Below are 26,822 nucleotides of genomic sequence, written 5' to 3'. Positions count from 1 at the left end.
AGGCAATCCGCACTGGCGAATTCCTAACTCCTCAGTCAGGATAAGTTCCTCAGAGACCAGAAGAACTTCGTCTCTGTCACTGAAGAAATTGACTGAACTGTATGAGATTTTCAATGGCTTCACTCGAAGGGATTGGTAGGTGTAGGATTTTGAGTTGAGCATCACATAGAAATTTTTCCTTAGTATTTCCTCGACCCCCTTTAACAGCACGGTGTTTCCTATGACTCAAGAAAGAGAAAAACAAAACTATAAAAACGAAAGTCTTCAAGCTTCATATTCCTCGCATGAATATCAAGTTTTCACGGACACACCAATTTCTTCACTTTCAAAGTCTTCATGAAAGTCTTCAGAAATACCAAAATCTTCAGTCGAAGATATTCATTTTTAGGGGTCGACTTTTCCTGTAAATATCAAACTCCTCATAGACTTATAGACATGTGTACACTCACACACGCATTAATCCCTTAACCTATAAGTATTCAATACACCAAAATCACTAAGGGGCACTAGATGCACTAACAACATGCCCACATACACTCACACATATGAACACACACATGCATAGTGTACCTTATGAGCACCTCTGAGACTGAGCCGACACATCATCTTGATATTGAGGAAGTCGCCACACACGCCTTCGTAGTCGACGGGAACGTCTCCTCCCACTGAACGTATATCGCCGGAAGACCTGAAATAAATCCAAAAAATGCGAGCAATGATGTCAAGCCTAGGACTTAAACTCTAGTGGATTGGGGATATCACTGTCATCCTAACCATCCAACACATGTTGATTCGCCACATGATAAACTTAGTTCACATGGTAAATTTATGTGAGATTGCAAAAACTCGGTTATCTGGCAAACATGGCAACTAGGTAATCTGTAATGTATCCTCAAGAAGGACCTAACCATGGCAGATCACAAAATGATATGTTGACGAATTGATTGTTTATTACAGCAGCAGCAATACTAAAAATAAAAGCATGGCAAAATTAGTAGACATGGCAAAAAATAGTGTGAGATGGCAAGTTTAATTTGTCGGGGTCCTGGGAACGGGGATACCCGGACCCGTCTGCCTACGGCCCAGCGCGCGGCTCCACCAATGGCCCGCCGTGGCCCAGCTCCAGGACTTCACGAGCAAGACCCTCGCGAGGTGAACGACATCAAGACCCCTGAGGGAGTGGCCTCCCGAGGCTACCTCCTGAGGAGCGGACTTCTCTAGGCTTGCACCCACCTCGCGAGGGGTGCAATGACGTGAGCCATGACGACCAACGTCAGGAGGGCGCCAGCGGGCGCAGGAGAGGACAGTTTCTTCTTTGGTGCTAAGGAGGCAAGGACATACGCGGGTTCCTAAGGAGTCCCCCAAAGGTTTCCATTTCAGTGCTATAAGGCCAAGACCGCTGGCTTGGTAGGACGGAGGTCAACGTTGAGCCCACCACTGCATCATGACTAGAAGCTTTGCAGGCGAAGACCACCTTTAGTCGGGATAGGGTGTACTCCTGTCCCCCTTTGAAATTGGCGACCATGGTATCCCTTCTTACTTAAACCATGAGGGAAAAGGACCAAGGCCCCTATAAATATAGGTTAGTCTCCACCGTAGAGAGGGATCCGATCCATTCATCCCCCGAGCCCTCGCGAGGCAGCTCATCCCTTGTACCAGTTCATACTCATCCTCCTCGCGAGGCAATCCATCACAAAGCAGGAGTAGGGTTTTACACCGCAAGGTGGACCGAATATGGGTAAACCACCGAGTCCGGTTCCTTCCCTTCTATCTCCTGGGCCCGGCGAAGCATCGATGTGAGACGGCGAGCGGCAAGCAGAGGCGTAGCGAAGTTCTCCATGCACACCCCAGAGTTCGAACCTTTCTTTGGGTCTACGGAGCCCCCACTTCCGACATAATTCATTGAAATCATGGTAACTTTGGGAAAATCTATAAATGAAGGAGTCACACAGCACAACTGACAAATAGAGCGGTAGAGCAGCAACAACAAACACTAAAATTGACCCGAGACTGGAGGGAGGAGAGGCACTCACAGCTGACGAGGGATTTGCATGGTCCTCCCTGCGCAGCAGCCGCGGAAACACCTCTGCTCCTCTCCACGCGCGCGACCGAGCGGAGCGCCTCTGTGCCTAGCGCGCATTTGCACCGCCTCCACCTCCTCCTATAAATCATCGATGGCGAAGGCGTCGAACAATGTAGCCTCCGCCGCCATCCTGCACCCTGACCGCCAACGTCACGCCATCGTCGCCGCTACCACCAGGACGGCGTCCCGGATCTCTCCGACTATCAACACCATCTGGTGCCCCGTTCCGACTCCCCCAGCACCAAATATCTGAAGAATAATCATCGGGAAATTACCGGGATCTGCGCACCACACATTGTCGTCGCACCATCTCACCAACAAATCGCCGAGGGGAGCTTGGGTTGGTCGCCACGAAAGGATAAGGCGAAATGAGAGAATGGGTGAGATGAGAGGGGAGTGACAGCTGTCGGTGAGGGGAAGGGAAAAAACCGTTTGTTCGCTTCCAACTTCCCATTGAACGATGCCAAGAGTTGACGTGAAGCTAACTTTGCATCAAGATCCGTGTTGAAAATCCGACGGCAGTTAACGTGTTCGACAGCCAAATTATTAGGGATTCCGAAAAGAAAAATGTGATCCAAAGAAGGCCTTAGTCTTTTAGAATTATTTTTTTAACAAGTCGCTTCTGAAAATGATCTTCGATATTTTCTTTCCAGTCTCTATTATGAAATTTTGGGTAATGGGTGGGAATAAGGAAATGTTTGCATGGAGCCCACGACAGAGCCAAAAGATGTGTATATTCAAGCTCATTTGCGTGCCACACTAAATAGTTGAAAATCAACTTTGTGCTACTGATACAGGGCCCACTACATGGCGTGCTAGTGATAATAATAGTCAAAAGAGAATCGACTCTAAATAATTTTGAAGAAGATATGAAGAAAATGTTAACAGTACTCATGACTGTTCTGCTTGACCATTTTGTCCCGACTAGTCGAGCTCACCTACAACCCCATTCAAACAAGCAACAGCATCACCTACCAAAATCTCTCTCTACCTCTCTCCCTGAAATTTTGTGAGCTCTAGTACAATCTCCAGGTACATACGAGATGCGCCGTCTCGTCGTCCTGCTCCTTACTGTCTTGCTCCCCCATGAAAACAGCTGCTCCGCCGCCGCAGCTTCCGGCGGCGGTATCCAGTGCAGCCGCCGGTGCGGCAGCACCACCGTCCCTTACCCTTTTGGCTTCTCCCCCGGCTGCCCCATCCCGCTGTCCTGCGACGCCAGCATATCCACGCCGATCCTCGGTCGCAGCGGCACGACCATCCACTCCTTCAACTCCACCACCTCGACCATCGTCGTCTCCCTCCCGCCATCGTGCACTCGCAGCGTCCCCGACGCCAAGAAGGCGCTCTCCGGCGCCAACTACGGCGTCTCGTCCCACACCGGTCTGTTCCTCCGCGGCGGCTGCCGCGAGATCAACGCGTCGGGCGCCGAATGCAGCGTGCCCGCGAGCGTCATGTCCAGGCTTCTCCGCACAGCGCAGTGTGTCGGCAACGACACCTCCGTGACGTGCTTTGCCTCTTCTCCGATGAACAGCACGGCGGTGGCGGCGCCCGCGCCCGCGCCGGCACCGGCCTTGAAGTCCGCTTATCCCAACCAGTTCTTGCGCTGGGAGAAAGTGGAGGCCTTTCGGTGCGGCGACGCGCTGACGGCGGCGCTGTATGGGGACACGGACACGGTACTGTCGCTGGAGTTCGGCGTGGCGGAGCTGGGCTGGTGGGTCAATGGGACGTGCGCCGGCAGCGGCGAGCTTTGCGCGGCGAACGCGACTTGCACCGACGTAGACACGCCGAGCGGGAAGAAAGGACACCGGTGCGCATGCCAGGCGGGGATGAACGGCGATGGCTTCTTGGCCGGCGACGGATGCCACTACCTAGGTGAGTCATGACCACTTGTGACTTGGTGGGTAGACCACCCTAAAGTTTCTCCTCAAATCTTGACCCCTAAAATTTCTCCTCAATTTTTTTTCGAAACTTCTCCTCAAATCTTTTTTTTATCTCTCCTCAAATCTTAACCCAACGTGCACCGATATAGACACGCCGAGTTAAAAAAAAGTGGCGAGGTAACTAAACCCTCAAATTTAACCACTCAAATCCAAATTGTTCATAAATATCGCATTTAGGACAAAAGTTTGAAACCAGATTAAGACCGGATATTGCATTATTTTACATTGTGTGTTTGCACCGCCTCTGCCTCCTCCCATCAATCATCGACGACGACTGCGTCAAACACCATAACCTCTGTCGCCAACACCATGCCATTGATGCCGCTACCACCAGGGTGGCGTCCCGGACCTCGCCGGCCATCAACACCATCTAGAGCCCCGTTTTGCCTCCCCGACACCAAATATTTGACGAAAAATCGCCGGGAAGTAACCGAGATCCACCGCACCATCTCACCGGCAAAACACCGAGCAGAGCTTGGGTTGGTTGCCGCGGGAGGGTAAGGGGAAATGAGAGAATGGGTGAGGTGAGAGGGGAGTGACGGCTATCGGTGAGGAGAAGGAAGAAAACCCATTCGTTCGGTTCTCACTTCCCAACGAACGATGCCAAGAGCTGACGTGAAGCTAACTTTGCATTAAGGTCCATGCTGAAAATCCGACAGCAGTTAATGCGTTCGACGAACATATTTTTTTATTTTTTATATTTTTAAAACTAGAGACGGATAGATTTTTAATGATTTCGAAAAGAAAATGTGATTTGAAGGAGGCCTTTATCTTTTAGGGAATTCTAGAAAGGACGTCATGAAAATATGCAGACTACTCAAATTCAAATTAATCAACACTAATCGTCCACCATATGATAGATTTCAGCTGGCAAATACGTCTACTTCTGAAAACGATTTTTGATATTTTTTTCCAGTCTCTATTATGAAATTTTGGTTAATAGACGGGAATACAAAAATATTTGCATGGAGCCCACGACAGAGTCAAAAGATGTACTCCTTCTGTAAACTAATATAAAAGTGTTTAGATCACTACTTTAGTATTCTAAACGCTTTTATATTAATTTATGGAGGGAGTACTCCTTTAGTGATCTAAGGCTAGTTGTAATGGGAGTATCATAGCTAGTATCATGCATGCAAATTAGGCAAATTTGATGATGTGTCATAGAATTAAATGAAGAAAGAGAGAGTTGAATATCATATCATAATACCGTATCATAATAAATGCTACACTAGTATGTGTCATGCATGACAATAAATAAAATGCTACATGATACTAATATATGATACCACGCATTAGGAAGGTAGTATCATACACTAGTATCATATGCATGATACTAGTATATGATACTCCCCATTACAACCAACCAGCCTAAACGCTCTTATATTTCTTTACGGGGGAGTACTATATATTCAAACTCATTTATGTGCCACACTAAATAGTTGAAAATCAACTTTGTGCTACTGATACAGGGCCCACTACATGGCGTGCTAGTGATAATAATAGTCAAAAGAGAATCGACTCTAAATAATTTTGAAAAAGATATGAAGAAAATGTTACTAACAATATTCATGACTGTTCCCCTTGACCAGTTTGTCCCGACTAGTCGAGCTCACCTACAACCCATTCAAGCAAGCAACTGCACCTACCAAAATCTCTCTCTCTCCCTAAATTGCAAGCTCAAGTTGGTCTACAATCTCTACGAGATGCGCCGTCTTGTCGTCCTGCTCCTTGCCGTCTTGCTCCCCCATGAAACCAGCTGCTCCGCCGCCGCAGCTTCCGGCGGCGGTAGCCAGTGCAGCCGCCGGTGCGGCACCACCACCGTCCCTTACCCTTTTGGCTTCTCCCCCGGCTGCCCCATCCGGCTGTCCTGCGACGCCAGCGTATCCACGGCGACCCTCCCATACATAGGAGAGAACGGCACCACGTACCGCGTGATATCCTTCAACTCCACCACCTCCACCGTCGTTGTCGGCCTCTCGCCGTCGTGCAGCCGCAGCGTCCCCGAGGCCCGGAGGGCGCTCTCCGGGGGCAACTACGGCGTGTCGTCTCGCACGGGCCTTTTCCTCCGCGGCGGCTGCAGCGGGGTCAACGCGTCGGCGGGCGGCGGATGCAGCGTGCCCGTGGACGTCATGTCCAGGCTGCTCCGCACGGCGCAGTGCGCCGGCCTCGGCAACGACACCTCGCCCGCCGCGGTGGCGTGCGTCGCTTCCGCCCCGCCAAACTCCACCGCGGCGGTGCGTGGCCAGTTTCTGCTGTGGGAGAAGGTCGAGAAGCGAAAGTGCGGCGACGTGCTGACCTCCACGGTGTTCGTGGTCACGGCGGAGGGGACGGCTACGCTGGAGTTCGGCGTGGCCGAGCTCGGCTGGTGGCTCAACGGGACGTGCGGCGCCGGCGGGGGCGAGCGTTGCGCGGCGAACGCGTCGTGCACCGACGTACGAACGCCTAGCGGGGAGACGGGGCACCGGTGCGGGTGCGTGGCGGGGATGGAGGGCGACGGCTTCTTGGCCGGCGACGGATGCTACCTCGGTGAGTCTTTGACTTCGTACCTGTGAATGCTTCCAAAAATTTCCGATATACTCAAGGCCACACGGATCAGGCCACGATGTATCTCGGGCTCTGTTACTGGGTGGGCCCCGGTGCCGCTGCGCGCCACGTCAGCTGCACCCACAAGTCGTGCCTGCGGTCTATCCTGCGCGACATAATCCAATCTCACTGGTTCACACGGCAACTCAAACTAGACGGCTACTCCACTTTGTTAGGCCTCATTCGGTTTGGAGGATTTTCGTAGAAAAAACATAGGAATAAGGATTTCAAAGAAAAATTTTCTATATATGCATTCGGTTTGTAGAAAATGCGTGCAGGAATTTCGTAGGAATACTACTCATTTCCCGTGTTTTTGGAGGAAACTACACATCCAATCAAAGCTCATTTTACGCGTAGGAACGAGGCAAGTCAATTCCTTAGGATGGCAAGTGCCATCCTATCATATTCCTATACTACTCCTAATCCCTACGTTTTGATTTCCTCCAAACCGAATGAGCCCTTAAAAGGACAACGCATTTTTTGCGGGTTGTCTGGGCATATTCAACGCTGACCCATAAATTCGCTTCAGCATTATAGATGGTCAGTCCATAAACACTGATATCAAAGACGCTATCCAATGTTAAACGCATGCATTTCAAACAATTTTTTAACTAACCGGACGAATTCATTCAAACAATTTGATATTTATCAAAATTCGAATAGAAAATAGCATAAATAATCCATACATAGCATGTAAATTAAGTCTACTACAACAATGTCTCAAATTCGATGAGATTAACTCGATGTCCAACAAGTTTTTCATCAATGGATCATGTCATCCCACACATACTGTCTTTTTTTATGCGAGAACATACTAACCCTTCAGCTTCATCCAACAGTGTGTGTATGTAAATGATCGTCAATCTGTCCTATGGTACATCATGGTAGCACATGCGGGCTACATGATGTGTAGACGAAGATTGAGTGAAGGAATTATTTAAACAAGTTAAGCAAGAAGAAGCAAAATTTATGATCTCCTCCTCTACTGCATGCAAGGGTAAGAATGGGCGGAGTGGAAGCGGATGGGACTGAGAGGGGAAATTTAGTGGGCCTTGGGCTTTATCTCCACTTTGCGGGAGAAATCACGTCCAGACCAATACATACCCGTGATGGATGGCTAACACGTCCGGACCGCGCGGTCCAGATGATTGCGGGTGGTTTAAGGATCGACATTGAAGATGCCCTAATCTCTTCTTTGAATTTCTTTTGTAAATCTTAAGAAAATTGCCATCATCACGTACATGACCATTGTTATGTAGGGGGTGTTTGACTCCAGACCATAGGTTGCCACAACTCAACTTAGACAAGTTTGACAAAGTTAAGTGTGTGTTTGATTCTAGCCACAACTAAGGTAAGAATTGTTTTAATGAGCATTAAGCTTCACGTGTCATAGATACAAAAATTATGACAAGATTTTCTAAAGCAAGCCAAAGTATGACCAAGAATTTAAGCAATACAAGTAAGGCAAGCGTGTCAAAATAATGTGGCAATACATAATAAAGATAGTTACAATCCAAACATGCCCATAATCTATGAACCAAAAGTTGCCTAGCATTTTCACTAAAATGCACCAATTAGGAAATGTGCAATTTTAGACCTAATAGTGTTTCAACGGGGTGGGGAGAGAGGGGGGGGGGGGGGGATCGGTCAAAATGAACACTCTTCTCTTATACTTGCGTACTCCCTCCGTTTCAAAATAGTTTAAGCTTTAGTTTTGTCCTGATGTTATGCAAACAGAAAGTATGGTTTTACTCTTTTTTCTCATGTCTTATTAAACCCTTCTTTTCACTCTTTGGATCATAACCAAATAAAATTTCTTGAGTTGTCGAAATAACTTTCTAATAAAAAAATCTACAGCATAAAATAAATGAAAATATATGTTAGGTTGAAGCTAATTTAGTGTTGTAGATGCTGGTATATTTTTTCATAAAATTGGTTAAACTTCAATTTTTTGACTTAGAATAAACCTAAAATTTCAAGTATTTTGGAACAGATGGAGTACAATATAACTTTTGTCTAGACAACATTAATATTACTAGGAGTTAATTCGGGGGGAAATTTGATATTTGAAGACTCAGGAAAACGTTAGCACTAGCACTGTCGGGATATATAAGGTGTATTTTGACACTGGGATATTTTGTCAGTAGTTACAGCAACAAAGTTACAAAAAAAATGAAATCCAACAATAGCAATTTAGTGTCACAAAAGTAGACATAATGGAGTGCCTGGGCCCGCCATCTCTCTGATTTCACATGTGTAGACCTTGTGCAGAGCTTTGAACATGAGACTTTCAAAGATGTTGACATGATTATGACAAACAGGAATCGCCTAAGGCAAAAAATGGCTGGATCCGAACTCTTCTGGCCCAGAATATAAATGATGATAGCTACATACTGATGCAACGCTTTTTGTTTTTCCTGTGCAGCTAAGCGGGGTTTCAAGAAGAACGTGGCTTTCATCGCTGCAGGTAAAAATGTTTCCTGACCTGACTAACTACGTACACGGCGCCGTGTAAGAGCGTTGGGTCAAGACGCGTCTGGTCAAGGCCGTTCTTGACTGCTGACCTGGCTAACTAGAAACAGTTAGAAAAGCTGAAAGGGGAAATGGGAAAGGAAATGTTGAATTTGGTTCGAAGAATTCTACTGCTTAGCTTGACCAAGACAAGAATCTCATTCACAACTAGAGAAGTGCATTTCTGAATAAAATTAAGATACTAACTTCAGTAACTTGGGCTGTCGCTGACGATGTATGTGAACAGCAGGTGTGGTGGTGGGCGTGGCGGCGGCGGCCGGCGTGCTCCTGCTGCTATGCTGGGCACGACGCCGGCGCTCTGTCGGCAAGGGGCGGCAGGGCTCAAGCCGGCTCGCGGCGATGCGGCTGCTGTCGGAGGCGGCGACGTCGAGCGGCGTGCCGGTGTACTCGTACAACGAGGTGGCGCGCGCGACCAACTCCTTCTCCGACACGCACCGCCTCGGCACGGGCGCCTACGGCACGGTCTACGTCGGCCGGCTCCCGGCGAACTCGACGGCGCTCGTGGCCATCAAGCGCCTCCGGTGCCGCCTCGACGACCACGACGACGGCGGCGGCAGGGCGGTGGCGCTGCTCCTCAACGAGATCAGGCTCATCTCCTCGCTCAGCCACCCCAACCTGGTCCGCCTCCTCGGCTGCTGCCTCGACCGCGGCGAGCAGATCCTCGTCTACGAGCTCGTGCCCAACGGCACCCTCTCCCACCACCTCCACGGCAACGGCGACGGCGACTCCACGCTGCCGTGGCGCGCGCGGCTCGGCGTCGCGGCGGGCACGGCGGCCGCCATCGCGTACCTGCACGCCGCGCGCCCGCCCATCTTCCACCGCGACGTCAAGTCCGGCAACATCCTCCTCGGCGCTGACCTCCGCGCCAAGCTCGCCGACTTCGGCCTCTCCCGCGCCGCCCGGGGCGCCGAGGACGCGTCGCGCTCGCACGTCTCCACCGCGCCGCAGGGCACGCCGGGGTACGTCGACCCGGAGTACCACCAGAGCTTCCACCTCTCCGACAAGAGCGACGTCTACAGCTTCGGCGTCGTGCTGCTCGAGCTCATCACCGCCATGAAGGTCGTCGACTTCGCCCGGCCGGCCAACGAGGTCAACCTGGCATGCCTCGCGCTCGACCGGATCGGCAAGGGGAGAGTCGAGGAGATCGTCGACCCGGCGCTCCTCCGCCACGGCGAGGAGTGGGTCATGGAGTCGGTCCGGCACGTCAGCGAGCTCGCCTTCCAGTGCCTGGCGTTCGACAAGGACGTCCGGCCGTCCATGAGCGAGGTGGCCGCCGAGCTGTGCCGGATCAGGGACGCCGCCCCAGACTCCGGCATGACGGACCTCGTCGCCGACGTGGGACTCAATGGACCAGACACCACCACGGCAAAGAAAGCCCGGTCGCCGGTGTCGGTGCAGGAGGTTTGGGTCAGCGACCGGAGCTCGCAATCGACCAACGGCTCCATGCCACGCTTTCCATAGCCAAGTTATATCCCACGTGCACCCAACATAGATGAAAATGTAACTTAAAAACAATTTTTGGGGGTGAAGTTTTCCATGGTGAAGATTGTTGTACCTGTACAGTCGCACACATGTATTACCAGCACAAGAACAACTCACAGGTTCGAAGGCGAAACAGCACCATAGAAATCAGCAACTTAGGTTTGACCAACGCGACAAGATTGCCACAAGAGCACAAACTTTGGTTTGATCATCATCGCAACAAGATCAGCACAAGAGCACAGACAGAGTTGTTCCCATCCGAACCATATTCGCCGCAGCATTGGAAATACCCAGCAATACTTTTACAAGTGAATCATATTCGCCGCAGCATTGGGAATACCCAACAGTTTTACAAGCTACAGAATCGCACAACTTATCCGGACTTCGTTTCCTCCACCAACCGCGCCGGGCCACATAGAGCTTATCCACACTTTTGTTGTTCCTATAAATGCTGAACCCATGGAGAGCGAAAGAGGCACACTAGCTAGCCCAGAACAGCACACTGCACTTGCCAACAGGGGCTCAGCGATTCATCTGAAGAAGAAGAAGAATACAGGATGTGCTACAAGGTGGAGTGCGACAAATGCGGCAAGATCACCTGGAAGGGGTGCGGCAAGCATGTCGCGTCCGTCTACGAAGACATCGAGAAAGGAAAGCACTGCACCTGCAAGGCGTGGCCGGGTGTTGACACGGAAGGGTCGTCCTCGAACACCAAAGAAGGTGACGTGCTTTTGCTTGAATCTTTTTCATCTGTCCAGGATCGCAAGACAGATTTACTGAGAATGCTTCCCGGGCTGTGCTTGCAGGTGGAGGAAAAGCTTGAGTTCTTGCACAAGGATCACTAGTTTTGCAACTACTGGACTGAAGGAGACTGCAGTTTTGAATAAAAGCTTGCCTCTGCTATCTGCTCTGTATTTGTTTCTGGCTTCTTCGCTGAAGTCACTTTTGATGGTATAATAAAACATTCTGCAGTTGATTGATTGTCTTATCTAGCTAAAGATGCAAATCAGGGCTAGGTTCCAGAGAGAGTTGGAAAAACTCAGCAAACTCTTTAATCAATGATTCATAAGCTGTATCCATTAGTTCTGCATCGTTAAGTTCTCTACCGTTGGAAGCCATCTGGAATATCCGCTTGATGCTCCCAACACTGCGGCCCTTTATGCCGCAGGGAACAATGTGTTGAAAAGGGGTTAGGTCAGTTGTGACATTTAGCGCTAGACCATGATATACTATCCATCGTGTGCACATAATTCCAATAGCTGCAACTTTCTGCTCACCTGGAGAGGAAACAGAGTGTACAAGTTAAGAAAGATACGTGATAACATGATAAAACGCTTTGCAGTATCCAAAAGGACAGTAACATACCAACCCAGACACCAGTGAGGCCTTCTATTCTTGATGCCTTAATAGAGAATGCAGACTGAAGGGCACGAATGATCACATCTTCAAGTGACCTTTGGTACCAGACAAGATCCTTCTTCTGATACCGCAAATTGATAATCGGGTACAGAACAAGCTAAGCAAGCAAAAGAATTGACTTTAAGAAAATATAGTGTTAAGCTACAAAAAAACATGAATAACTGAGATTTTGTGTTCAATATTTCAAAAGTCAGCAAGTTTGTTCTTATTTGAGAATTTTCACAGGTTGATCTAACCAAAAAGGTTATTGAAAACCTTATTTGTTCATTATTTACTTCCCTTTGAAGCTTAGGTTACTTAAGATTTAACTACCTTGAAGCAGAAAATAAAATTGGATACAGTTTCAGACCCACAATACAGCTAATATAACTAGCAAATACCTGTCCAGGACCATGATATGTCACCTGCCCAGCACGATCAATACGATGAATCTCAATAGGAGAATCTTCTATATTGAAATTGAGGTACTTCTCATCGTTGCCGTTGCCCAATGTATAAACTGGTGGATGTTGCAATGCGATTAAGGTGTCCGAGTGATCTTCATCTGTGTCGGTGTCGATGCCTACCAACGCTTTCCTCCTCTCAACAATGGACTTCTGCCAACCCCACGAATCAACATAAGGAACTATCTGCCGATGGAGATCAAAGAGCTCACACCTGTTGAATACAAAGAATGTCATTCGCCACGACAAAAAGGCTGACATGCTACAGCAGTGCTCACAGCTTCAGTTCAGGTGGTAATGCAGACGGCAAGCCTATGATTACACAAATTATTTGGAGCTACCTAGCCTGTAAATTCATCATGATGAATAAGCTTTAGTTACTTCAAATTACTACTAGTCACTGACGTATCTCTTCGTAGCTGAGACTGATTTAAATTGTTGGCACGGCCTCTGAATAAAACTATAATCGCAGCAATTAAAATTCGCGAGTCGAGATTCGAGAGTACCTCCTGCCAACGCGAGCGGCACCGGTGACTGGGGCCGCGTCGGTCGCCGCGGCGACGATACGGCCGGAGCAGCAGCCTTCGACGAGGCCCAGCCTTCCCCCTCGGGAGCGCGCGGAGGAGCCCCTGGCTGCGGCCGTGAAGGGCGGGACGCCGTGGCAGAACGGGGCGGAGACCGCCATGGCTGCAGGAACCGTGCTCTCGACTCTGGCTGGAGCGGAACCGAGTCCGCGAGGGCTGGACTTGTGCGCCGGCGCGCGGCGGAGTCGCCGAGGAGGAGGAAACCTGGCCGGCCGGCCTGCCTGGATTGGATGGGCGCGAATCGAATCGCACGGCCCAACGGCAACGCCGAGATCACACTGATTTTTTATTTATTTTTTGACGTTCAGATCACACTGATTTAACAGAGTCTGTTTGATAGTAGTACTTGTCACGCATAAACTTTACCTGGTGAGGAATTGATTTTTTTTTTCTCGCGAAGAAAGGAATTGACTGCTTTTTAGTAGTTTTTTTCTATAGAGAGAGGATTTTTAGGACTAGTTCTTTTTATAGCAATGAAAACACTTTCATTAAATCAGGGATAAAAACAATCTCTGGCGGCGTCGGCTAATCTAGCCCTGTCGCTGCCTTTGTTAAGAGCATCTCCCATAGATAATAGATGATGTATATTATAAAAACCCGCCTTTCACAGCATGAAGGCCAAAACGATGCTTCCGCAGATAATATAGATGTAAAAAAAATTACTTCAAGCTTTCTCTAAATGCAAAATAGATCACTTGGTGATGCAACGGCTGTCCGAGTAAATCTGGAGTAAACCAGAGCAGTCGCGAGGAACCTTCCCACGCCGCGCCTGACCATCCCCTCCGTCGCCCGTCACCGCCGGTCCCATGCATGCCTTCTCTGACCCAACGGACGCCAAAGCAGCTTTGATTTTCCTCGCGATGGCCGCCTCTGTGTATGTTGTCAGTCTCGCTGTCGCCGCCATGCATTTCCCAAATCGACGCGAACAATTTGTAGCCCCTCGTCCCCTTCCCCCCCCCCCCACCCCCGCCGTCGCCTCCGAAATGGAACCGCCAGCGAGGAAGAAGGCAGCCGCGACCAACTACGAGGTGGTGGCTCAAAGCAGCCGTCACTCGACCTCGCCGCATTTTCGTCCCGAGCGAAGAAGACGAAGGTGACTGCGGCGGTTGCTGTTGTCGCTTCCTCGTTGGTGTCGTCGATAGGTGCTGCTTCGTGTGCAACTGCTGTTGCCGTGCCTCCTCCCACACCACCTCCCGTCCCATTGCCGGCCGTGGAGCGGCTGATGTATTTTACATCACCTATTGAAGCACTAGCTATTGGTGATGTATTTTACATCATCCGTTAAAGTTGAAGATTTTTAGTAATGAAAAATACCACTTTTTGGTGATGTATATTTTACTCTAATAATAATTTGATGATGTAAAACGCATCATATCTATTGGAGATGCTCCTCTACATTCAGACCTCTCTCCTCATGGATCACTTTCACTGAAGATAAAGAAAAGACATCTCGTTTTATTATCTCCTCAACCAGCTCCCCAGGTACTCCTCCTTCAGGTGATTCACCGTAGCTATACAATCAGTAGAGACAATTAATTTATTGCGTGCTAAAGCCATAGCTAAATCAGTAGAGAGATAATTGATTTCTAGGACTAGGTGAGGAAATTGATGGCGGCTGCACGACACCAACTAAACTGAGCTGGGGCTGGGGCTGGGCCAGGGGCGCGCGCGTCACTTCTTCGTGGGACGGACGACGGAGGGACGGCCGGGGCCCGGTCCAGCCTGTCGGCGTTACCGGCCCACGCTTTTGCGCGACAGCCCGATTAACGCCGCCCCGCACATCGCGCGTCCGCTTTCACGCGCACAGCCCCAGATCGGGGAGCTCTAACTGCCGCCGCGGGCCCGGCGAGCAGACGGCTCAGGACGGGAGGGCTGGTCCTGGAGTCCCACCGGCGCATGCGTCGCCGGGCGGATTAACTGCGCCGTGTGGCGCAGGTGGCGCAGGTTTTGTTTGCTTGTTTTGAAACTCACACGCAACTCGTGCAGGCCTGCCCGTCATCGGGATGCGGCAGGGGAATCGCACGCCCACATCTTGTTTTGAAAGGTTTTTTTACAGGGATATTTCGAACGAGAATTGCTACGCCGAGCTTCGTGGAGGCCTCCTTTCGATAAATTCAAAATTCATATTTGTTACATCTCTAAAAATTGGAAAAAAATACAGATATATATAGAGACATAATGTACATGTGTGTAAATTTTTAGGACAAAATACGTTAAAACTAGGGCTATGAAAAAAAATTCCAAGACTTTTCAACACATGATACTGTTCATCCTCAAAGTTCGGAATTTTTGTCTTTTTGTACAGGCCGCATTTCAAGGTATTTCATCCTGAATTTTCATACATATATATGTTCCATCCTTGTATACTTGCTATTTTCAGTTTTTTTGGAACCGATAAGTTTGAAATTTTTATTTTTTTTAAATAAAGGGCTAAATGGAGCCCGGTCACCAAAATGCCCTACTATGTTTCGAAAGGTATTCTCATGGCATTTTCAAGTGATTGAGTTCTATAACAATAGTGGTATACATCAATACAAAGTAAAAGCAAAGTGGATATACATTTTACAAGTCTACGAAAAAAAATCATAAGTGAGAATCAATATGTGGTTGTATGGTTACGAAGGCGGTGGTACCCTTAGCCCATGAGAAACAAAATCACTCAAATTTTAGTAGGTGTTTATGCGTGTGCGGGCACGTGTGTGCATCTATGTTGTAAATGGTGTTTTTAAAAAAAATCATAGATGAAACGACGTTGAAGGGAAAAATAATAAGAGTCAATAAAGGTTTACAGGCAAAATTGAGAAGAGAGTTAAAACTGTTGAGGGAAAATCATAACTAAGTTACTAACGGGTTAGAGGCAAAATTGTGAAGTGAGTGAAAACTATTGAGTGGGAGCTAAACCTAGTTTTAAAGTGGATTTACAAGTCTACATAAATCCATTAGAATAAAATCACACTTATATAGAGGATCCATCGGCCATATTAATTGGGTTGTTGTTTTTCTTCTTTATCTGTAAATACACCTTTCCTATTTCAATGAAGATCATTATAGCTCTAGAACAATGCCTTTCGTACTTTAATATTCATTTGGTTGAATTCTTGTGCTCGTGGTAAAAAAACCTTGTCAATCCATTCTCTACAATCATCTTTTCTTTCTCTCTCACCCGTTTTTTTGTGTGGCAACAAGCGAGGAAAACCAATATAAGATGGGACAGCAGGTCGCCAAACCGCCGAGAGGAAATTCCTCCTCGCAAGACAAATTGATGATGGATTAATACTAAGAATGCCCACCAACAATTGGCGATAATGTTAGGTTTCAAAGACTCAAAAATTGGTTGTGTGCATCTACTAATAGTGGGGCGTGGTGGCATTCCGTATTATCAAGTTTGTAGGTGTCAGTGGTAACTTCAGATTGTTTGATGTATGTCTTTGCTAGGCCTTTGTTGAATAATTTAATAAGATGATTGTGTGCATCTATTGACGCAGAGGGGGGGGGGGGGCAACCTCCTTTTCAAAAAAAGAAAAAAAAAATGTTTCAAAGACTCAATAATGTTGATGTAGCAATTCGATAGGACGAGATACGTAAAAGTATTTGTTGAATAGAACACGCTAGTGAATTGACGCGGTGGATCCCATAGCAAGGAAGAAAGAAGGGCAACCCTAAGAAGAGAGAAGCAATGCAATCTAGTGCAGAGTATCTAATCCCGAGCTCAAATGCTCTCTTATGAATAATAGTGCCTGAAAAATTGTAAGGAAATTCGAAGAAATCTGAATTTTACTGTGGCAACTTTGACTATTTCTTTGTGTGCTTGCATAGTTTTATCACAAAATGACATTCGTCGAAGTGTTGGCAAAGAAAAAACAATGATGCTAAAAAGGCTATTTTTGAAAGCATTTTGGAGTGTTGATTTTGTGTTTTTTGCCATGGCTTCCACGAATATCATTTCGTGATGAAAAGTTTCAAACACTCAAATCATTTGTCAAAGTTTACCTAAAAGAAATCAGATTTTTTTATTGTTCATCCTGAAGCTCAATGAGCTCACGAGCATAAGAAGACTTTCTTGCAACATAGAAAAACTTTAGGAAGGTATAATCAGACTGCGAAATTTGGAGAAACTGGAGGTGACATCAGATGTATGTGAAAGGATGTCTACAAATGACAAATCCGTGAGCTGACATCCGTGAAAAGAATGAGTCATGTTCATGAGTTGCGCCACGGAATCAAAACTCTACGGCCTGGAATTACATAATAGAGTGTTGTTATTTGTTGTTTTAGATAACTATATTTGATATTGTTGTGGCACCCAAAAATTGAAATAGTCGTTTTACAAAACCTAAGCATATGTTATTAAATTGTTTTTCAACGTGTTTTTACTATTATGTAGTAATATTTTAATTTGTATTTCAATAAAGAAATGTGTAGAGTTCTGCAACTGAAAATCCAATTGTGCGAAGAACCACAAACCTTTATATGTGAATACTAAGAGCTTGCAAAATGAAAGTCCAAACTAGCTAGATTTTATGTTAAAAAAATTCCACTTGTCAATCAAAATAGGACAGGGGAGGCGGTTTGGTGTGTAAACCTAGATGGGTTTTTGGAGAGATTGGTTGAGAAGACAATGCTCGGCACCAATATGGTGTGGCATACACATTGTAACATCCCAAATTTTCAATTTAGAATGTTATACATAGATCATTCAGGCATATCATATGTTATTGCATTTCACTTCTCGATCCTCGAAAACCTAAGCAACTCAAGGACCCTCGGAGAGAGTTGGGGATTTCTTTGTTTTCATATTTGAATTTTATCAAATATTGAAACGAGGATTTTGGTTTTAATTATTTTTCTCTCCGAAAATATTTCATATTAAAATATATGAGAGGAGATAATATGAATTCTCCAAAATAAATAAAATATTGGAGGAAAAATATTAAAATCAAATATTTGATTTTATCCGGAGTTTATTGCTCTTTTATTTGAATTAGAAAAATTGCATGTTTTTCAAAGTGGCATTTTAGGGCCAAGAAAATGTTCATCTTGTTCTAAATATTTTATTTAGATGGTAAAAATTTGTTTTGGCATTTTTAGTTTTTTATTTTATTTTTTAGGATTTATTTAAGTTCCGACGAAATTATTTTAAAAAAAATATCTCAGCGACCGACTGGGCCGAAGCCCAGCCGAGCCGGCCCGCTAGCCCGCGCTGCCGTCTCCCTCCAGGAGACCGCGCGAGCGCCGCCGCTGCCCGACGCCGAGGCCGGCCGGGACTCCGTCTCCCGCGCCGCTTGCCCCTTCCCCAAGCAGCCCCCCTTCTTAAAATACCCACCACCGGACCCTCCCCCCACACCACCAACCCCGCCGCCACCAGCGCACCCCGCCACCGTGGCCTTTGTCGCGCCGCGCCGCCGCCTCTGCAGCGCCACCGCCGCCTCCCGCACACCCCGCCGCCGCAGCCCCGCCTCACCGGAGCCGCCCCGCCTCGCTGGAGGTATAAGCCTTGCCGCCGTTCGGTTTTAAAAAAACGATCATGTTTTTTTAGAAACCCTAGTACGTTTTTTTAGATCGGTTCGCCGGTTTTTCTCGGTTTAGTTACTTTGCAGACGTTCGTTCGTACGTTCGTTTTAATGAACGACTTTCGCTCGTTAGTTACAGACAACGAACGTTCGTTCGTTAGCCTGTTCGTCAGTTTTCTTTTTCTCGGATTTTCCGCGATTATTTCAATCGCGATTTCTGATCCGATTTTCATTTCAGTTTACCTTTTCGCTTGTTTATCAGAATCAGGTGTTTCAAGCGCCTAGATCTTCGTCTCGAAACCCTCTTTCTGTTTAATCAACTTGAACAAGATTTTGGTACTGTAAAATTTGACCTTAGTCTAGATTAGTAAACGGATCTTGTTTCTTTCGCAGTTTGAGTTTCGTTGCTCCGTTTGATTTGATTCTTTTCGCAAACCGGAGTTCTTAAGTTGAACTTTCTGGTTAGATCTTCTTATTTGAGATTTACCCGTGTTTCTTTGCTTGATTGCTTATGTATGCTATTGTTTGTTTGCGATAGAACACCCGGAGTGTGAAGCATGCTACTACGAGTCCCTAGGTTTTGCGGATCGTCAACAAGGCAAGTAACACTTTGATCATACCCCTTTATCACCCAGTTTTTATGCATTAGTTCCAATCCTCAAACATTGCATGATTAGGATGTGATTAACATGTGGGTTGGGAAGTAGTTGATGAGGTAGAACCTATTGCCCTGTTATATTCAAACCCTGGGAGTTACTTCTACGCATTGCTTATATTGCTATGCTATGCTCGTAGACGTGGTTTGGGTGAGTGAAATCCATGACAGATGTGAGATTGTTAATTAATGGTTCAACTTAAGGTGGCAACTTGAACACACATCTGGGTGGATTGTTTGTTGGGCACCTGGGGAATCCAGTGTTGTCCTAGGATATCCCGGAGTACCCGTGTGATCATCCTAAGGCCCGCCACCCAGGCTCAAAGGGAACTGAGATATTTTCATGCTAGAAACTTCCGTGTGTAGCCACAAGCTATTACGGGCTCTAGCATAGTTGAGTAAGTTGCGTGAAGCTCCCGAAGAGGTGGATCAGCAGGTAGAGGGATGTAGGTTGGTATGGTCTGCCCGGAGTAATGAGTTAATGCTTCTGAAAGATTGTGTCTCGGTCATCTGTTTCTCAAACACCATGAAGTGCGAGAAATCCAACGAAGGAGATCGAGTCTTGTGGGGAAAAGTGTGCAAACCTCTACAGAGTGTATAAACTAATCATGATTAGCTGTGTCCCCGGTTATGGACATCTTGAGTATCTAGTACTTGGAGTATCCTAAGTATCTCATCACTATAAATAATATTGTTGGGTTGTTAATTACTTTAATTGGGATTGAGTTGGAGAACCTTCACAATGATGTTTCAACTACCATGATAGTTAAATAAAATCTATTCCTTTGTTGTAGGGAAAAATTGGCTTTTCGCAAAAACTATAACCATAGAGCTTTCCACCAGCCAAATATGCATGTAGTGATATCATTATTATGTTCTTGCTCTACTGTGTTATTTTGCCAGCATATTTCATGTGCTGACCCATTTTCGGACTGCAACGTATTATGTTGCAGACTTTTCAGACGAGGAATAAGGTTCGTTAGGTTGTTGCCGTGCAGCTCAGCTATGCCGTTGGAGTTGATGGACTCACTTTATCTTCCAAGCCTTCCGCTGTTATCGTATTAGATGGCCTTGAACCATATTTATTGTAATAAGTTCTCTTTTGAGACATTAGATGTAATAAGTGTGTGATTGCTACTCCGCTATAAATCCTCGAGTACTGTGTGTGTCAGCATTACCGATCCAGGGATGACACTAAAGCACAGAGACTTGACCGTTTGAGGTCGGGTCGCTACAAGATGGTATCAGAGCACACGCTGAGTGTAGGACACGACCACTAAGCTAAAACCCTAGATCACTATTCTCTTCTCATTTCTAACTCCTCTCCATTTTCTACTCTTTAGGATGGCGGACGCAAGGAACAAGTTTGCACAACCGGATGAAGAAGCACATTTTGGACGACACTTGAAGGAAGTCACTAGGTACCTAAACATTAGAATACCAAGCTTCACCAGGACTTACAACGCCACATTACCAGAAGAGGAGCGATGGATGATTCAAGTTCAAGTGCCAGGAAGGACATTCACGCCAGTCACTAAACCCATAGAGTTTTTGTTTGATGCACCAACCTGGAGTCTAGGAAAGAGTATGGCAGCTCACATCACCATGGGACGCATTGGAGAAGTTTACCATAAGGAGCTTAAGGATACTATCTACCAGATTTGTGGGCGCCGAGATGAGCAATGGGAGAAGATCAGCACCAGGAATCATAACTGTGTAATCTAGATTATTGACTCTAGTGCAAGTGGGAGACTGAAGGAAATATGCCCTAGAGGCAATAATAAAGTTATTATTTATTTCCTTATATATCATGATAAAATTTTATTATTCATGCTAGAATTGTATTAAACCGGAAACATGATACATGTGTGAATACATAGACAAAGAGAGTGTCACTAGTATGCCTCTACTAGACTAGCTTGTTAATCAAAGATGGTTATGTTTCCTAACCATGGACAAAGAGTTGTCATTTGATTAACAGGATCACATCATTAGTTGAATGATCTGATTGACATGACCCATTCCATTAGCTTAGCACCCGATCGTTTAGTATGTTTCTATTGCTTTCTTCATAACTTATACATGTTCCTATGACTATGAGATTATGCAACTCCCGTTTGCCAGAGGAACACTTTGTGTGCTACCAAACGTCACAACGTAACTGGGTGATTATAAAGGAGCTCTACAAGTGTCTCCAAAGGTACATGTTGGGTTGGCGTATTTCGAGATTAGGATTTGTCACTCCGATTGTCGGAGAGGTATCTCTGGGCCCTCTCGGTAATGCACATCACTTAAGCCTTGCAAGCATTGCAACTAATGAATTAGTTGCGGGATGATGTATTACAGAACGAGTAAAGAGACTTGCCGGTAACGATATTGAACTAGGTATGGGATACCGACGATCGAATCTCGGGCAAGTAACATACCGATGACAAAGGGAACAACGTATGTTGTTATGCGGTCTGACCGATAAAAGATCTTCATAGAATATGTAGGAGCCAATATGAGCATCCAGGTTCCGCTATTGGTTATTGACCGGAGAAGTGTCTCGGTCATGTCTACATTGTTCTCGAACCCGTAGGGTCCGCACGCTTAAGGTTACAATGACAGTTATATTATGAGTTTATGCATTTTCATGTACCGAAGGTTGTTCGGAGTCCCGGATGTGATCTCGGACATGACGAGGAGTCTCGAAATGGTCGAGACATAAAGATTGATATATTGGAAGCCTATGTTTGGATATCGGAAGTGTTCCGGGTGAAATCGGGATTTTACCGGAGTACAGGGAGGTTACCGGAACCCCCGGGAGCTATATGGGCCTAAGTGGGCCTTAGTGGAAAAGAGAAGGGGCAGCCCAAGATGGGCCGCGCGCCCCTCCCCTCCCTTGGTCCGAATAGGACAAGGAGAGGGGGCCGGCCCCCTCTCTCTTTTCCCCCCTCCGCGAATCCTATTCCAACTAGGATTGGGGGGGGGGGGGAATCCTACTCCCAGAGGGAGTAGGACTCCTCCTAGCGCGCCTCTCCTAGGCCGGCCGCACCCCCCCTTGAGCCTTTATATACGGAGGCAGGGGCACCCCAGAGAAACACAAGTTGATCCACGTGATCATATTCTTAGCCGTGTGCGGTGCCCCCTTCCACCATAGTCCTCGATAATATTGTAGCGGTGCTTAGGCGAAGCCCTGCTGCAGTAGTTCATCAAGATCGTCACCACGCCGTCGTGCTGACGGAACTCTTCCTCGACACTTTGCTAGATCGGAGTCTGGGGATCGTCATCGAGCTGAACGTGTGCTAGAACTCGGAGGTGCCGTAGTTTCGGTGCTTGATCGGTCGGGCCGTGGAGACATATGACTACATCAACCAAACGCTTCCGTTGTCAATCTACAAGGGTACATAGATCACACTCTCCCCTCTCATTGCTATGCATCACCATGATCTTGCGTGAGCATAGGAACTTTTTTGAAATTACTACGAAACCCAATAGTTTCACAGCTGAAGAAGTGTCATGCTGAGATGGACGATATACCGTTAAGGGATACATTACCCTTGGAGGCGATTCAGTTGGACAGTGATTTGACCTATGAGGAAAAGCCAGTCAGGATTCTTGAATTTGCCAGCCTAGTCACCCTTGGCAAGGTTATCAAGTTTTGCAAAGTTTAGTGGAGCCACCATACCGAGGATGAAGCCACCTGGGAATGAGAGGATGATCTTCGCAAAGACCACCCACACCTATTTTCTAGCCAACCCGAATCTCCAGGGCGAGATTCATCTTAAGGGGGGTAGGTTTGTAACATCCCAAATTTTCAATTTGGAATGTTATACATAGATCATTCACGCATATCATATTTTATTGCATTTCGTTTCTCGATCCTCGAAAACCTAAGCAACTCAAGGACCCTCGGAGAGAGTTGGGGATTTCTTTGTTTTCATATTTGAATTTTATCAAATATTGAAATGAAGATTTTGCTTTTAATTATTTTTCTCTCCAAAAATATTTCATATTAAAATATATGAGAGGAGATAATATGACTTCTCCAAAAAATGAAATATTGGAGGAAAAATATTAAAATCAAATATTTGATTTTATCCGGAGTTTATTGCTATTTTATTTGAATTAGAAAAATTGCACGTTTTTCAAAGTGGCAATTTAGGGCCAAGAAAATGTTCATCTTGTTCTAAATATTTTATTTAGACGGTGAAAATTTGTTTTGGCATTTTTAGATTTTTATTTTATTTTCTAGGATTTATTTAAGTTTCGGCGAAATTATTTTAAAAAAATATCTCAGCGCCAGACTGGGCCGAAGCCCAGCCGAGCCGGCCCGCTAGCCCGCGCCGCCGTCTCCCTCCAGGAGACCGCGCGAGCCCCGCCGCCCGACGCAGAGTCCGGCCGGGACACCGTCTCCCGCGCCGCTTGCCCCTTCCCCAAGCAGCCCCCTTCTTTAAATACCCGGCACCGGACCCCCCCCCACACACCACCAACCCCGCCGCCACCCGCGCACCCCGCCGCCCCCGCCTTTGCCGCGCCGCCGCCGCCCGCGCATCCCGCCGCTGTAGCCCCAGCTCACCGGAGCCGCCCCGCCTCGCCGGAGGTATACGCCTCGCCGCCGTTCGTTTTTTTAAAAACGATTCGGTTGTATTACAGAACGAGTAAAGAGACTTGCCGGTAACGAGATTGAACTAGGTATTGAGATACCGACGATCGAATCTCGGGCAAGTAACATACCGATGACAAAGGGAACAACGTATGTTGTTATGCGGTCTGACCGATAAAGATCTTCGTAGAATATGTAGGAGCAATATGGGCACCCAGGTTCCGCTATTGGTTATTGACCGGAGACGTGTCTCGGTCATGTCTACATTGTTCTCGAACCCGTAGGGTCCGCACGCTTAAGGTTACGATGACAGTTATATTATGAGTTTATGCATTTTGATGTACGAAGGTTGGTCGGAGTCCCGGATGTGATCACAGACATGGCGAGGAGTCTCAAAATGGTCGAGACGTAAATATTGATATATTGGAAACTATGTTTGGATATCGGAAGTGTTCCGGGTGAAATCGGGATTTTACCGGAGTACCGGGAGGTTACCGGAACCCCCCCGGGAGCTAATATGGGCCTGATGGGCCTTAGTGGAAAAAGAGAAGGGGCAGCCCAAGATGGGCCGCGCGCCCCTCTCCTCCCTTGGTCCGAATAGCACAAGGAGAGGGGGCCGCCCCCCCTCTCTCTCTTTCCCCCTCCGCGAATCCTATTCCAACTAGGATTGGGGGGGGATCCTACTCCCAGAGGGAGTAGGACTCCTCCTGGCGCGCCTCTCCTAGGCCGGCCGCACCCCCCCCCCTTGATCCTTTATATACGGAGGCAGGGGAACCCTAGAGACACAGAAGTTGATCCACGTGATCATACTCTTAGCCGTGTGCGGCGTCCCCTTCCACCATAGGTCCTCGATAATATTTGTAGCGGTGCTTAGGCGAAGCCCCTGCAGTAGTATCAAGATCGTCACCACGCCGTCGTGCTGACGGAACTCTTCCCCGACACTTTGCTGGATCGGAGTCCGGGGATCGTCATCGAGCTGAACGTGTGCTAGAACTCGGAGGTGCCGTAGTTTCGGTGCTTGATCGGTCGGGCCGTGGAGACGTACGACTACATCAACCAAACGCTTCCGTTGTCGATCTACAAGGGTACGTAGATCACTCTCCCCTCTCGTTGCTATGCATCACCATGATCTTGCGTGTGCGTAGGAAATTTTTTTGAAATTACTACGAAACCCCCCAACAGTGATATCAGAGCATAGGTTTTATATGTTGATGTTATATGCACGAGTAGAACACAAGTGAGTTGTGGACGATATAAGTCATACTGCTTACCAGCATGTCATACTTTGGTTCAGCGGTATTGTTGGACGAAGCGGCCCGGACCGACATTACGCGTACGCTTACGCGAGACCGGTTCTCCCGACGTGCTTTGCACATAGGTGGCTTGCGGGTGACAGTTTCTCCAACTTTAGTTGAACTGAGTGTGGCTATGCCCGGTCTTTGCGAAGGTTAAAACAGCATCAACTTGACAAACTATCGTTGTGGTTTTTGATGCGTAGGTAAGATTGGTTCTTGCTTAAGCCCGTAGCAGCCACGTAAAACATGCAACAACAAAGTAGAGGACGTCTAACTTGTTTTTGCAGGGCATGTTGTGATGTGATATGGTCAAGACATGATGCTAAATTTTATTGTATGAGATGATCATGTTTTGTAACCGAGTTATCGGCAACTGGCAGGATCCATATGGTTGTCGCTTTATTGTATGCAATGCAATCACGCTGTAATGCTTTACTTTATCACTAAGCGGTAGCGATAGTCGTGGAAGCATAAGATTGGCGAGACGACAACGATGCTACGATGGAGATCAAGGGGTCGCGCCGGTGACGATGGTGATCATGACGGTGCTTTGGAGATGGAGATCACAAGCACAAGATGATGATGGCCATATCATATCACTTATATTGATTGCATTTGATGTTTATCTTTTATGCATCTTATCTTGCTTTGATTGACGGTAGCATTATAAGATGATCTCTCACTAAATTATCAAGAAGTGTTCTCCCTGAGTATGCACCATTGCGAAAGTTCTTCGTGCTGAGACACCACATGATGATCGGGTGTGATAGGCTCCACGTTCAAATACAACGGGTGCAAAACAGTTGCACACGCGGAATACTCAGGTTATACTTGACGAGCCAAGCATATACAGATATGGCCTCGGAACACGGAGACCGAAAGGTCGAGCGTGAATCATATAGTAGATATGATCAACATAGTGATGTTCACCAATGAAACTACTCCATCTCACGTGATGATCGGACATGGTTTAGTTGATTTGGATCACGTAATCACTTAGAGGATTAGAGTGATATCTATCTAAGTGGGAGTTCTTTAAGTAATATGATTAATTGAACCTAAATTTATCATGAACTTAGTACCTGATAGTATCTTGCTTGTTTATGTATGATTGTAGATAAATGGCCCATGCTGTTTTTCCGTTGAATTTTAATGCGTTCCTTGAGAAAGCAAAGTTGAAAGATGATGGTAGCAATTACACGGACTGGGTCCGTAACTTGAGGATTATCCTCATTGCCGCACAGAAGAATTACGTCCTGGAAGCACCGCTGGGTGCCAGGCCTGCTGCTGGAGCAACACCAGATGTTGTGAACGTCTGGCAAAGCAAAGCTGATGACTACTCGATAGTTCAGTGTGCCATGCTTTACGGCTTAGAACCGGGACTTCAACGACGTTTTGAACGTCATGGAGCATATGAGATGTTCCAGGAGTTGAAGTTAATATTTCAAGCAAATGCCCGGATTGAGAGATATGAAGTCTCCAAGAAGTTCTATAGCTGCAAGATGGAGGAGAACAGTTCTGTCAGTGAGCATATACTCAAAATGTCTGGGTATAATAATCACTTGATTCAAATGGGAGTTAATCTTCCAGATGATTGCGTCATTGACAGAATTCTCCAATCACTGCCACCAAGCTACAAGAGCTTCGTGATGAACTATAATATGCAAGGGATGAATAAGACTATTCCCGAGCTCTTCGCAATGCT

The 26,822-nt window shown here is 46.8% G+C and overlaps 2 protein-coding genes across 5 annotated transcripts; one reads left to right on the top strand and one right to left on the bottom strand.

Moving 5' to 3' along the window:
* The first annotated feature begins 2,991 nt into the window (after window positions 1-2,991).
* On the top strand, window positions 2,992-11,604 carry LOC125507935 (wall-associated receptor kinase-like 14). Of its 4 annotated transcripts, none has more exons than XM_048672466.1 (4): window positions 2,992-3,955; window positions 9,035-9,076; window positions 9,368-11,343; window positions 11,430-11,604. In XM_048672466.1, the coding sequence occupies exons 1-3, from the start codon at window positions 3,127-3,129 to the stop codon at window positions 10,600-10,602; spliced, it is 2,106 nt and encodes a 701-aa protein (XP_048528423.1). In that variant the 5' UTR covers window positions 2,992-3,126; the 3' UTR covers window positions 10,603-11,343; window positions 11,430-11,604. The 4 variants fall into 4 exon arrangements, with proteins under 4 accessions (XP_048528423.1, XP_048528424.1, XP_048528421.1 ...); XM_048672467.1 differs by having other exon boundaries at window positions 2,993-3,955; window positions 9,371-11,343; XM_048672464.1 differs by lacking the exon at window positions 2,992-3,955 and adding an exon at window positions 5,353-6,552.
* A 12-nt stretch (window positions 11,605-11,616) lies between these two features.
* LOC125506788 (octanoyltransferase LIP2p2, chloroplastic-like) lies at window positions 11,617-13,429 on the bottom strand. Its single transcript, XM_048671497.1, has 4 exons — window positions 12,992-13,429; window positions 12,423-12,699; window positions 11,989-12,139; window positions 11,617-11,900 (listed from the first exon to the last, which is right to left on the bottom strand). The coding sequence occupies exons 1-4, from the start codon at window positions 13,168-13,170 to the stop codon at window positions 11,617-11,619; spliced, it is 891 nt and encodes a 296-aa protein (XP_048527454.1). The 5' UTR covers window positions 13,171-13,429.
* Window positions 13,430-26,822: the final 13,393 nt, after the last annotated feature.

Source organism: Triticum urartu, chromosome 5 (genome assembly GCF_003073215.2).
Source record: "Triticum urartu cultivar G1812 chromosome 5, Tu2.1, whole genome shotgun sequence".
Lineage (NCBI taxonomy): Eukaryota > Viridiplantae > Streptophyta > Magnoliopsida > Poales > Poaceae > Triticum > Triticum urartu.
Note: the sequence above shows the minus strand (reverse complement) of the source record. Positions and strands in the feature narration are given on the sequence as shown.